General features: G+C 40.8%; 1 protein-coding gene across 1 annotated transcript in view; it reads right to left on the reverse strand.

The window, feature by feature from the left end:
* Positions 1-308: 308 nt before the first annotated feature.
* The window catches only part of LOC307264198 (zinc finger protein 385D-like), a 15,576-nt gene continuing 1,833 nt past the window's right edge, over positions 309-14,051 (reverse strand). Inside the window, exons 2-8 of the mRNA XM_080045500.1 lie at positions 12,726-12,838; positions 7,171-7,278; positions 6,434-6,602; positions 4,955-5,194; positions 4,230-4,411; positions 1,509-1,610; positions 309-1,089 (exon numbers count right to left, since the gene is read on the reverse strand). Coding sequence (XP_079901626.1) covers positions 844-1,089; positions 1,509-1,610; positions 4,230-4,411; positions 4,955-5,194; positions 6,434-6,602; positions 7,171-7,278; positions 12,726-12,838 — 1,160 coding nt within the window. The 3' untranslated portion in view covers positions 309-843. The remainder of the gene's footprint in view (positions 1,090-1,508; positions 1,611-4,229; positions 4,412-4,954; positions 5,195-6,433; positions 6,603-7,170; positions 7,279-12,725; positions 12,839-14,051) is intronic.

Raw genomic sequence — 14,051 nt, forward strand, 5'->3', positions numbered from 1 at the left:
AAGGGAATGGAACGGGCTTAGTGTCTGAATGCAAGAGAGTTATGGGTTTGGGAGGAGGTGATGCCTGACTGCATCTCGACAGTTCTACATTTCTGGCAGTGTCTGGGTGAACACGTACGCAAGGAGCTAAACAGACTGACATAGAGTTGTGTTACAGTTTATCAAACGTATGAAATAAATCTGTTTGAGCAAAGGCATATTATCTGAAAAGAAATCACACTTATTTATTGAATAGAATTCATGTTTTTGAAGGAGTCATGACTAAAGTAAAAGCAAGTGAAGAATTGTCTGTACTCAAATATCCACAGCTATTGTTTGTTAGAAAATAATAAACATTTTCAGCCAGGCATGCTCTGATCAGCATTCATTCTTCTTTGAATATCAGCACACACACAAACACACACAGTTATTAGTCATCGCGGAAGCTCACCACAAAGCATCTCTGTTTTATCTGCACTGAATGGAACCGTCCATTCTAATAGGGACTTTCTTCATCGTCATAAAGATGATCAGCCATGTATAAAAACTGTTCATTTAAAAAAAAGTTGTACTTCTGTGATAGCCATAGCACATGCATTCACACAAATGCACACACACACAAACTGTTTTTTTGGCTCATTCGCTGCTTTGTGATTTCCTCCATCCCAGTCTAATTGATCCATGGCTTGGACCCCCAGCATATATATCTTCAATCAATATTTCACCATACACCCATAGTTTCTGTTGTTGTGTGGAGTACAGTAAGTTGCTGTCTTTAGATCGCATCTTGTTCAGTTTTCTTTGCGGCCTGCTCTCTTTTGCTGTAATAGTTCAGGGCTGATTGAGACGTCGGCGGCGGAGGGGTCAATAGGGGGAAAACAGGAGCGGAGTGTGTGTTGAGCAGATGGCTGCGGAGGCTGGATGCAGCAGTGCATGATGGGAAAGGGGCTGGCTCTGAAACAGGGTGGGGCAGGAGCTCGACACAGGGCGGAGAGGGAAGGAGGGCAGAGTTGCCATGGCAGCAGTGGCGGCGGCGGAAAGTTGCCGTTGCAGGAGACAAGAGGTCAGGGGTTTGGTCAGGTCTTGGTTCTTCTGTAGAGCCAGGTGAATCTTAAGGAAGTAGGAAAAAACAAAGACACAAACAAACTGCAATCAATAATTTATTCTATCTATCTCTCTCTCTCTCTCTCTCTCTCTCTCTCTCTCTCTCTCTCAAGGAAAATAAGCAGTTTGAGTAAGAAACCAGAGAAGGCCAATGAGATAAAGTCTTAAGGCTACTTGGCCAACATCTGTCCCATTTATCTGCTTCACTTTGTAACCTAATCTGCCCTTTTCTACTCCTCATAACGTTTTAGGATTAAAGCATCTGAGACAGACCTCTCTCCAAGCCATACCGCTGATGATTTGTCTAATATAGGAAGTACATGGATTGGACCTTTCTGGAAGAGGCTCTGGAGAATCAACTTGCGTACACAACAAACTCACAATGGTGAGAGTAAATCAAGCAAACAGCAGCAGAGTGTACTCACTGCCTGGAAAGTGTGTTGCCGCTGGATGGGAGTGTAGGGGCTGAACTTAGGTTTGGCTGGTTTACCTGCTGCTCTGTCCTTGTGTCTCCTACTGCTGATGTGCTGCGGTGGACAAGAGAAACAGACAGATAAACAGACGGCAAAACCAAGCCAGACAGATACAGGCATTTTGACCAGAGGAAATGTATTTTTTTGATATCAAAAGTTAATTCTGACTAGTTATAAAGGGTCGTCTTCATTTTAAAGGCGCTTCGAGGAACTTTCAGTTTTTGTTAATTCTTGCACCCCCTTTGGACAAAAGCGTACACATGATAAAGGCATTACGTAAGAAAAATATATATAAAATAGCGTTCTTTGCACTGATGGTCACGTTTGCTATTACATGTCATTTATGATCATCAGAGAAAAAATTAGACTGTTTCAGAAATACTCAAAAGTTCCTCGTAGCACCTTCAACTTGTTACACTTGTTTTTCAGATATCTGAAATGACTTTGCTACGAGTTGCAACTCCAAGCCACCAAATCGTTGATTTAATTTTTACTAGTCAGAATTGAATTAAGGATATCTTGAATTGTATCTCTTACAATTCAAGATATCTACAATGAAAATTGCTCCTAGTCAGAACTGAATAGTTAATATCTCAATCAGAATTTCTCCTAGTCAAAATTATAATATGGCTATGTGTTGGCCTGGAACTATAATTTGTAAAAGAAAAAAAAAAAAAATGATATCTGCCATTGCTATTACCGCTACTGATGAATGTGAAAGAGGCTTGGTGGCGTTTATCTTGAAATATGAGTAATCAGTGAGGAGGAAATGAAGCAAAGATTAATTAAAGTTGCTATTTAAACGATTCAGGCAGAATGTTCATGTTTTGTTGGCTCCGACTTCGAGATTCAAAATATTAACAAGCAGAAACAGATGCCTGCAGCCAACGCGGCGCACAGTCAGCGGTGAACTGCTAAATATTCATGAGCACCTGGCCAAAGTTAACTTTTATTAACAGTTATTTCAGAAGACCAACATTGTGTATTCATATCATGAACAGTGATGCTAACATCAGATGCTGGCTGAAATAGACTAGGCTTATAGGCCCCTGCTCATTACCTTGAGGGAGGTTTGATTTGGACTGACCTGCAGCGACAGGTGTGAGAAGCTCACGCTGTTATTAGGATTAAAATATTCATGGGAATTAATTGCTTTTCTGTACCTCATGATGGATAGAGGAGCTATGGCTGATGCCTGCCATCGGCTCAATTAATGGCAAATCTGTGTGACAGCTGACCTTATCATGGCTTTACATTTATTTGAGGAGGAATGAACAAGTAAGACGTTTGAGGAGCCAGTTTCTTGTGTCACCAACCAAGAGTCCACTCCGCTCATTCTACCTAGCAACTATGATTAGTTAGGAAGTGTATTTACTATAATAAGTATTTTAATTAAGTAAAACTTTGAAGCACTTGTATGAGTATTTCCACTTCATAATTCTACTACCCTACATTTCAGTTAGTAGCGTACATTTTACTCCACTAAATGTATCTGACAGCTATAGTTAACTTAAGGGTATATTATTAGGGTATAAATTACGATATTACTTTCCCAAAAAGTACAATACGTTTTTAAATTACAACACACTGTGAAAGATTAAACAAGCAGTTGTCGTGTTTCTGATATGAGTCGTTCTATGCAGCACCAAAGTTCTCACATGGTTTCGTTTAAATAACTGTTCGAAGCTCTAAGAGGTAAAATGATCCAAGCAGCAAAGAATTAGAGAAAAGTCCAAAAAAATCAATATAAATTTTTATGTTGCAGAACTCCCTTTTTTCTTCTTTCCTCTGCCGTCATCTCCTGACCCCTCAGTGGGCCTGAACCACAGCAACAACTCGACTAAAATACCTCACAGTATGTATAGTAGTTAAAACTGGCTCCACCACAGCCAGCTATGACAGCAAAATGTTGCTTACACAAAAAAATCTAATTTATTTTAGTCACAGTAGGCACTTTTTCTACAGAAGAAGTATTTCTACTTCTGATTCTCACATTGAGCTGATAGTACTTCTGTCCTTGTACTTCACTACAAGAATTTTGCGCATAATGAAGTATTTTTAAACATTTGTATTTGTACTTTTACTTGCCAGTGCCACTCAAAAAAATATTGTTGCAGTGAAACATTTGCAAGAAAATAAATAGTTTAAATATAGCATTAGAATGCAAGGGAAGAATTTATTTTTCTGTCCATTCCTTCACAAATAAAATACACAACAAATAAGGCTTCCTGCCAAACAAAACAGATTTATGATTTTTTTTTAAATCATTTAGCCATTAAATGAACATAAAATGAGAATTAAATGTGCGTCGTTTTCAATGTCATGTAAATTACACAGCGAAGGAACCCTTTTCTCTTCACTGAGTCCAATAAGCATGCCTGTTTTTGAGTTATTGGTACCTGAAAGCAACCAACACAGATCTGTGACTTTGGGTTCAATTCTGTTTCACATCAAGCTCAACACTGTAGTGATGTCCAGCATCACCGCATAATATTTTCTTACATACAATTGAAGTTTTGAAAAATTCAAAACAAATCAATTTTACAAAAATAAAGATGTATTGGCCCCACTTAACCAGGGACGTCCATGCACCATAATGTCGGTTCAAGATTTTTCTAGTGAGACGATATTAACGCATATTCACACATTTGTACCAAAGCGGGATTCACTGACTTGTTTGAGCTGAGTCTCTGAGTTGACGTGCACATCGCAGATCTCACAATGGAACGTTTTGTTCTGGAGTCCGGTCGACAAGTCGGGCGGCGCGGCTAACTTGGCCTTCACCCCGGTCCTGGGGAAGGACTTGATGGCTCCATCGCCGCTCCGTGCCTCCAGCATGGTCTTGTGCTTGGTGCCTGAGCAGACATGGAGTCAGGTCAACAGAGTATCCAACAAAGTGAAAGCAGGCCCTGTCTACACCGCAAACCACTCGCAAGTCTGTTGAACTTGTTGCCGCATTAACTCTACACTGAAGGGACTGTCTATACGGGTCCCGTCTTATCCGCCCATTTCAAGGCGTTGAGCAACAAAGCAACATACATTTTCCTTCGAATTGTGTAAGAATTCCTAATTCCACTTTTCAAAAAATAAAGTGCTTTACACATTAAGATAAGGAATACACAATGGGCTAGAATCACTGAATAAACCGCAATATAGGAGAAAACATGCCATCAGAAACAAGGTCAGATAATAAAATCAAAATATGTTTAAATTACATCGATAAAAATTATAAATACCCTCACATAAAGTGAATTGAAGTCTGTCTAGACCGACAAGGTTTGAAATAATGATTACATGGTTGCAAAATATAGATAGATATACAGTATGTATTCATTTCCTTTTTAGTGGGCCTCAATCTGTCATTAACGCACATTTAGAATCTGGCGACATATTCTCACCGCTGTTGTGGGCCTGCAGCTGGGAGGCAGAGTTGACGGCCACCTTGCAGAGGGAACAGTAGAGGAGACGGATAGCTTTCTCTTGTTCTGTTTCCCCCTCTGAAGCCACTTCGGCGTCTCCGTCTCTCTGTGTCTCTGTTTCTGGTGTCTGTGGGCTCGGTGACACGGACGGCTCAGACGGTGCTCCCACAGCCTCAGTGGGGTCACTGCTCGATGGAGAAGGGTTTGGGGGGGACGGTTCTGAAGATATGGAGAGACACCATATTTGCAGTGAATGTGGTTTTTGATAGTCATTTATTTTATGTTATGCTAACTTAATCTCATTGGAGATGTAAATGCTTGAATGTTTTAAGTCGTGCTGAATGAAAATATTTGTGTTGACTTAATGAAAACTTTAATTTTAACTGTAATCAAAAGGTACATGTGGCATGTAATCCAATTATTTAATTTCTGAGAACATTTTATTTTTAAGGTAATTTTAATAAAAAACTTTAAAAAAAATGTAGATCTACTTACTCATTGGGGTTTACAGTGTAAGTAAAGAAATAAACATATTTCAAGAGAAATTGAGACTGGTAAAGTTAGATGAAAAGGGGACTTGAATATTTAGTTATTTGAATGAAATTCCTGAACGCTGCTTACAATAAGCAACACCAATGCTCAGAGACGGATATAAAAACTCACCAGGCTACAGATGATTATGAGCTCTATCAGCCTCTCTAATCGTCTTACTAATCAATGGTTTCCCTAGAGGATCTACCTCCTGCACTTCAAGAACAGTTTGGTACAAAAGGGGATTTGCCTCTATCATCTTTTGTGCGACTGACTGAAAGAGGTTCCCTGATGGAGCATGTGCTGATTTAAGGATTCACTCTTTCCCAGGAACAATGATTAGCCCTGCCTAGCCAAGTGGGTGTCCGTTTGTTACCATCGATCCCCCATGCTTAGAAGGCCATGGAGGCTGTTAACCAAAATAATATTAACACTGGATTTTTTTTCAGCACACACACAGGAATCGTGAGGAGGTATTCAAAGATTTTGACAAAAAGTGATTTTGACAACAAGCATTCTCCAGAATTGCTAAATCCACCTTTAAAATATATACACATGTTGGGAAGCGGGCGATGCTTTGACAGACTTCCACGCTTATGTTGACATATTTCCAGGCACACATGTACTGTAGGCACTCGCACAAACGGATCGCATTCAAAGCATTTTCAATGTGTTTTTGATTTTGAGAGGCCTCTGAGGAGGTCAGTAAATGTAGACATGAGGAAGGAGCATGTGCCCAACCTTTAATCTCTTCACTGTGAAACCCAAAGCAGCAGGAGGGTTGAACACATCAAAGAGTTAAAGTCGTGACGGGGAAAACAGGGTTCTAGCCGTACATTCATATATCTAACGCTGCCATTCATTTGATGTTTGCACATACACACCCACACACACACACACACACACACGCACACGAGAGAGACACACCTCCTGATGTTGTGTCAGAGCTGGAGGGCTGCGAGCAGGGTGATGAGAGCATTTGCGAGGTGGTTTCCGTGGAGACCGGCTCCGGGGTCCTGGTCTTTGGATCTGGGGCGTCCAGAGCTTTCAGCCTTTTCGCATGTTTGGTACCACTGTAATGGGAAGAAGCCTGCACCTGTGTACACACAATAGCAAACAAGAAGGCATGAAGAAACCGGGCGGGCATAGTTAGTTATACAGTGTATAGGTGTGTGAACCTGACCATGTTTTTATTTTTAGACAAAAAACATGATTATTTAATATATAGCATATACACACACTTATAACAGGCATGCAAGAAAATCCAAGTTTGTAATGTTCCTGATGTGTATGCGTGCACACATCTGTTGCAGCTGTAAATAATGTAGTAAAAAACAGCTTTACTTTGTTTTGTTTTCCATGGATTTTTTTTCGACAGTGATTCCACTGCTACACATTGCGTTGCAGCTCAGCACAAATTGGTGCCTGTCTAAGAAAGATTCTGTATTAAAGCACAATAATAAATATATGCTCTACAAAGGTCATCAGAGGTTAGCACATTTTAATTCCTATGATCAAACGAGGTAGCTCCCAACCCTTTAGAACCAGTAAAACAGCCAGATGAAAAAAAGGGCTCATCTGTCCTGTTAATGTAAAGGGTGTGTGTGAGAAAATAAAAGCGCTGTGTATGAAAAGTGTTAACCACACAACACAACAACACCCACCTCAGAGTTGAACCTCTGCCGACAGACTCCACAGGCACTGCTCTTCCTCTTCAGCGGCGAGATCAACGCAAAGGCCGGGCCAAGCAGGGCTTTATGGAGGTGATCCATCTGCAGCAAAGGAGAAGTGTATAATGTTAAGCTCACCACTGTTTGTTTAGGATTGTGAAAGACAAGAAGACTGGGGTTGGCAGTGAAAGTGATCGCCTCAGGTGTAAACGACATGCAAGCCAGGACACTCCTTTCAAGAAAATACACAGTTATAAATATATCAGGTCAGAGGTGAGGTGTGTCGGAAAGAGTAGTTTGTCTGGCAACCCGCCATGCATGAACAATTCACACACACACACACACACACACACACACACACACACACACACACACATACACACATGCACAGAGCGTTCAATTGAGACAATACAAATAGTGTGTAAAGGAATGCACTCTGATGAGGGTAAAGTTAGACTGACCAACTTCCATTAACCCCTTTGTGTTTGAAAGGTGGCTGTCAAAGGCAGAGCAGAAGCTGTGAATCTGACATTGGATTTGTGTTCCGCTTGGATTCCCATCAGATTCAATTTATTCTAATACTGACATGTTGGTATTGCAGTAAAAAAGTATCAAACTTGTTTAAAGAAAACCGACAAACTTATATTGTGTTCGTCATCAGTTAGCTCAGCGTTTTCCTAACACCAAAGAGCAGGAGCATCCTGAGCTTCCATTGGTCAGAACCACTTAATCTTGCTCAATCAGTTGCCAGCATGATGCTGTGCTTCCACAATGCAAAATTCAGCAGATTGCAAAATGCAGCAGAACTGAAAAGCTGTAAATGAGGCAGTGGAGATCATGATCAAGTAGATCATGCAGCAAAGGAGATTTGAAAAAGCCCCAATGAATGCACTGATCATTTTATTCTTCTGGACGAAAAACCTGGTACAATGTGAACCCACATTGTGACCACCATGAATCCCAGCTGACCACAGGCTTCCGCTCTCAAACTATAAACATTTTACAGCCACCTCCAAGGGGGGTGCTTTATACTGAAAACCTAGCCTCACCCAGTCTTTTTCCAAGAAGACACAGATGCTCGCTCAAGGTCTTCCCACACACAGCCACATAGAAATCAAGGTGGGGTGAAGAATAACATTACACGCAAGGTGTTGTCCTTTTGTCAAAATAATGCATCATACCATTCAGAGGGAAAAGACGGTTAAAACATTACCTACTGGTGTGTTTAATGAGCACATACACTCAGGGCAATCAAAACCCCAACTGGCTTTTGTGGAGCGAGACACACTGATTATCTGTTTTGAAATGTAGGGAGCCATAGAACCAGGGAGGCTTTATGGAAATCTGTCTAAAGGGTGACGCAAAACATATACTGTACATGTGTTACTATCATGGGTCAGCCGACTCGTTCCGTAAGCTTTTGGGGAAATTATATATCACTGCAGGGGAGATTTTGCTTAGTTTCTGTAGTGCCAAAGATGAAACGTTTACTCTTCAAAGAATCTTTGTGCGTGCGTGCGTGTACACGCGTGTGAGCACGCGTGTGTGGGTGTGTGTGTGTGTCTGTTCTCTCTCATTTTCTTTTCTTTGATCATTACTCTAGGTGTCGGCACTGTTATGCCTCTACACATCATTGGATCTCTTATCACACGTTTTAACACATATAAAACAAATCACATTAGACATCACAAATGTACAGTGAAAGGCTAAAAGTGTGCAATGCAACACATCAATACCAGCACGGCTGCATCAAAGGTGGAGTCAGTGACTTTCAACGCTTGTTGTCAAATTCACTTTTTGTCAAAATCAGTGAATATATGCATCCTGCTTCCTGTACGTACTGTGTGTGCACGCTGAATGCAAACCCAGTGTTAATACACAGCCTAGGCACTGTAAACGGATATGTAAACAAAGGGTATGTAAAAGGGGCCCGCCGCAGCTAGCAACATGCCTGTTTAAAGAGCATAGGCTGTGTATTAACATTGGATTTTTGTTTCCAGCATTACAAAGTATGGACGGATTGTAAGGACATATTCACTGATTTTGACAAGAAGTGATTGTGACAACTAGCCACTCTATCCTTTAATGTTAAACATTTGTGATGATGTGAGCACAGTTTAACGTTTCTACAATATGAGACTGGGCAGTTTAAAGCTGTTAAAAGCCTGTCTCCTTGGCCCCCATTGCACCTATATCCCAATCTTGACCTTCCATTACTCATCCCTCCCTCCACCCCTCCATCTGTTCCCCTCTGAACTTTCTGCCTCTCCCTTCGTCTCTGTCTGATCAAAGTCACCTTCCCCCATCCCACTGGACTCACTCTCTCACCCCATTTGCTCCGGGATGGACTAGCACCTGTGGCAAAGTCATTTCGCTCTTTCTTACCCATTTTGTCTATTGTTACACTTTCTAGACACACACACACACACACACACACACACACACACACACGTTTGTACGACTATACTTGTGAGGACACTCATTGACATAATGCATTCCCTAGCCCTTTACCCTAACCAACAGAACTTAATGCCTAACGCCAACCCTTACACTAACCCTAACCTAAACCTAAGTTATACCTGAACCCTAAACCCTAGTCTTAACCCTCAAACAGACCTTTAAAGAACTGTCCCGAAGTGAGAACCACCCAAAATGTCCTCACTTTCCAAAACATTTCTCAGGTTTAAAACTCCAAATTTTGATCACTAAAGTATTTGTAAGTATAGTACACACACACACACACACACACACACACACACACACACACACACACACACACACACACACTGAACCAAACCCATCTCTATCTCCTTCATCTTATCCAAAAGCACCACTGTATCTCTATCCTGCTGCTTATTGTGACGTTACAAGCAATGCAAGCAGTAAATTCACTCGATGATAGGGACAATAATCAGCTCTTTTCCTCTCACCTCCTGCGCGTCAGACATACTCAGCTCCTTGGAGCGAGTGTTGGCTGAAACATATGGCAGAGTGAAGTAAAGCAGACTTGTATCTGGAGCACAGTCAAGAGCCATCAACATTTATAATGATGAATGTCCCTGGATCTACATCATGGGCCCGCGTGACAGCTGCGTGTTAGCGCATGACGTCAAGCACCTAAAAAAAGGGGGTGGGGTGTGATGAATGGCCTGCTGCTTTTGGTTTATTTGTCATTAAAAATTATGATTTGCTTGGAAACAAAAACACTGTTTTGTTTCCAATTATAAATATAAAAAATAATAAAGCTCTGTCAAGCTACGAGCCAGACTAAGTCCCAGTGAAGCCAGTGAAGTCCCAGTTTGCAGCACCGGCTCACGACAAACATCCACATTCACTTACACATGCGTGCAACCCTGTAGCTATGACAACACACATGTGGGCACCAAACAAAGTTCTAGGGAGGGTTTGACAAAGGCCAACACACACATGTGCACAAGACAACGTAGGCTTGCACACACACACACACACACACACACACACACACATGCAAAGAAAAAGAACCCACACATTCCAGGAGAAGACGCCATCAGCTAGAGTTCAGCTGTGCACCCACTGACACAACACCCACAGGTTCATATTAGAGGCAGAAGAGTCCCTCAACACTATGGAAGGATAACAGAATATAATTGATACAAAATGTCATAATTTTTCTTTTTGCATGAGTCACCATAGGTTTCTGTTTTACAATTTTTACAGCATAACTTTAATAGCAGCTGAGGACTATGTTAACCTTATTCATCACAGTAGAGCTGAAACAATTACTGTAGCTTTTGGAATATTTTCAAGCTTTACCTCAAGCAAAATACCAAAACATTCTCTGGCTCCTCTTTCTCAATGTATTACTTACAACTTTTCTTTGTTCTTTATAATAGTTAACTGGATATGTCAGTTTTGGACTGTTGGTACAGGCTAAAACAATGCACGCTGTTCAGCTATTGGAAATAATCTAAAATGTAATAGACATTTTCCACTATATTATGACATTTTATAGACAAAACAATTATAATTATTACATTATTGGAGGAACAGCTGTAACAGATTTGTTACAGCGCTAAAGTCTAGAGAGTTGGCCAATTTCATTGAATAGGAAAAGTTCAGTTACAAGTTAAAATCAATAAGAATTAAACTCAACTGGTAGCGGGTATTGTAAAGGACTGATATTTTTACACAGCTGACAACATTGAAAATGGAATAAAATGAAAGAAATGAGAGAGTTGCACTGTAAATAGGTGAGAGGGGATGTGACTTAGAAAGTTATGTGAGATATTTGAAGAAACGTTTCTGTATTTAGGTGTTAGACAAGTGAGACCTGTTCTTTGCTGACTTGGTTGGTAACTTGTTGAGCATTTCATCAATGGTAGTAAAAGTTTAATTCAAAGACAAATAGAAAAAAGACAGAGAGTGAGTGAGGGGTTAGCGGAGGAAATGATGCAGAGAGGAGAAGGTGAGACGTGTGAAAGCAGACAGAGAGCATGTGAGGGTGAGGGATGGGGGAAAAGACAGCGGGAGACAAGTGGAGAGGGTAATGGAGAGGTGGGAACGCTGGGAAGTGCAAGGGACAGAAAGATGTCTGATTTGACCTTGGACGGCAGAATGGCTTTTTGACAAAGACGAAGTGGTAAGAACACACACACACACACACACACACACACACACACACACACACACACACACACACACACACACACACACACACACACAGAATACATTCGGGGCACTGCCAACCCAATCTTTCTTCCTTTTAAAACCTCAAGTTGTCTCTATAACTCTCTTCAATACATCTAAGAGCACATACTGGTTTATGGTTTCCAGATGTATAACTTTATTTCTGGTTTAGGTTTCTCCTGGGTTTAGGGATTAGCAAAGTGTTGAGGACAAAGAAAATATACATTGTGTAGCCTACTCTTGGCTTCATGTGCTTGGAAAAAATACACACACACAAATAGAGACACTTCCAGCGTGGAGGTGTTTGGTATTGTGTTTCAACAAATCTCAGCCGTTGCGGTAAATTCAGCTGTACTTTACTTACTGCATCGCTTCAGGCGGGGAATATTTTTTCATACAGCATATGGCCAGGAGTATATCAGGACATACATTCCCTCTTCTCCCCCACCTACCCCCCTGTAAACTAGAAGTCAGCCCTCGGCCCTGCCTGAAACATCAACTGTCCTGGGGGGTTCGGACTGACTCCTGATTCCACGGGCTTCAGTTCTCTTTCTCTCCACCTTCATCCCTCACAAACAAACACACGCTGTGTGAGGAATACCAAGGACCCAGCCCTCCCCCAGGTAGATTGGAAATGTCACTGGCTTTCTGCGTCAGAGGCGGCGGTATATTTGGGAGAAGGTGTGGGTGTGAAGCTCACTCTGCATGTGTGTATTGAAAAATAAACTCAAATGCAAAGGGGGCTTATGCCGCGTGAATTAATCCCCTGCACAAAGAATCAGCATGATGAAATCAACTCTTATATTTCTTTTTTAAAGCAGGAGAGTAGAGTGTGGTGAGAGAGTAGTTGCCGTGACAACTATGATGAGTGACAGGCTACTCACGTTGGTGAACGCAGGCAGCAGGTGGAAAGGGAGGAGGGGCTTAACGTCCGGGGAGAGCTGCTGAGGCAGCGTGGGACGAGCCAGAGGCGGCAGAGCGCTGTGACACACATTACCTAGGAGACCAGGGAGGAGACAGACAGGTAGAGAGATAAACATGCGTAGGAATGACTCAGAAGGGGGCGGTGAGGTGATTCCTTTTTAGAAATAGTATGATGGAGGAGGATGACAAAACACACATGGAGAACTATATAGGTGAAGGCCTTCTGTGCTAAGAGATTGTTCGTCAAAGAATATCTAATTATTACTAATATTTTGATGAATAGAAACATTTTTTTTTTTTTTTTGGTAAAATTCATTTATTTAAATGTTGTATTTTTATCCATGTTTTAAATTTGTTCCTTTTTTTTTTTTTTTTTTTTGTATTTGTATTCTTTATTTGATTTTAACCCTGTGAAGCACCTTGAGTGGCCCTGTGCCTGAAATGTGCTCTATAAATAAAATTGCCTTGCCTTGCCTTGCCTAATAAAGATCTCATATAACTGAACAAAAATACATTGAAAAAAAAGATTTGAGTAGACCCATGTTATTTTGAGTTTTGAAGTTGTTGAAAAAAGGTAAAGCTTCGCTCATGTCCAACATGGCATTATCCGGTGTTTGTTTGAAACACCCACTCATCCAAGCTGGCAGTGAAATAGAATGTGGGACTCAGAGGTGGGAGGTATAAGTACATACATTTACTCAATACAGCACTAAAGCACAACTCTGGAGTACTTGTTCTGCAGTATTTACACTGTGTCCTACTTGTGTCCTATCTGTGTATACTTCACTCAATTGAAGAATCCAAAGCACATGATCATTTTGTAAAATATGCTACATACTATGTACATAGTTTTAACAAGTAAAAGCTGCCTAAATATGAATCCAGCAGTAATAATAATACCAAGTATTAGAGAATTATGAAATCACTCCAATAGTTGCCTTTCTCTATCTGTGTCATATTTTAGTATTTTTTTCTGATAGGATTTCTGCACATGCACGTAATTAAAGGACTGTATGCTTCTTCTTCTTCCACCACTGATGATAATTGCGTGTAACTGATGTGTATAATTACGCTGTGTATTTATTCTCCTACCATCTTGTTTAGACTTTTTGAAATCAGAACACATAAGGGCTGCAACTAATGATTATTTCTATCAATGTGCCAAACATTTAATATTTTTCTTTAAAAAAATAAATGTCACAAAATTGAGAGAGAAAAAAAATTCTACTCCTACTTTCCATGCTCAGGTCATCCAATGTCTTGCTTTGTCTGACCAACAGTAAAAC

This window comes from Ammodytes marinus (assembly GCF_949987685.1).
Source record: "Ammodytes marinus genome assembly, chromosome: 17".
NCBI classification, from domain to species: Eukaryota; Metazoa; Chordata; class Actinopteri; order Uranoscopiformes; family Ammodytidae; genus Ammodytes; species Ammodytes marinus.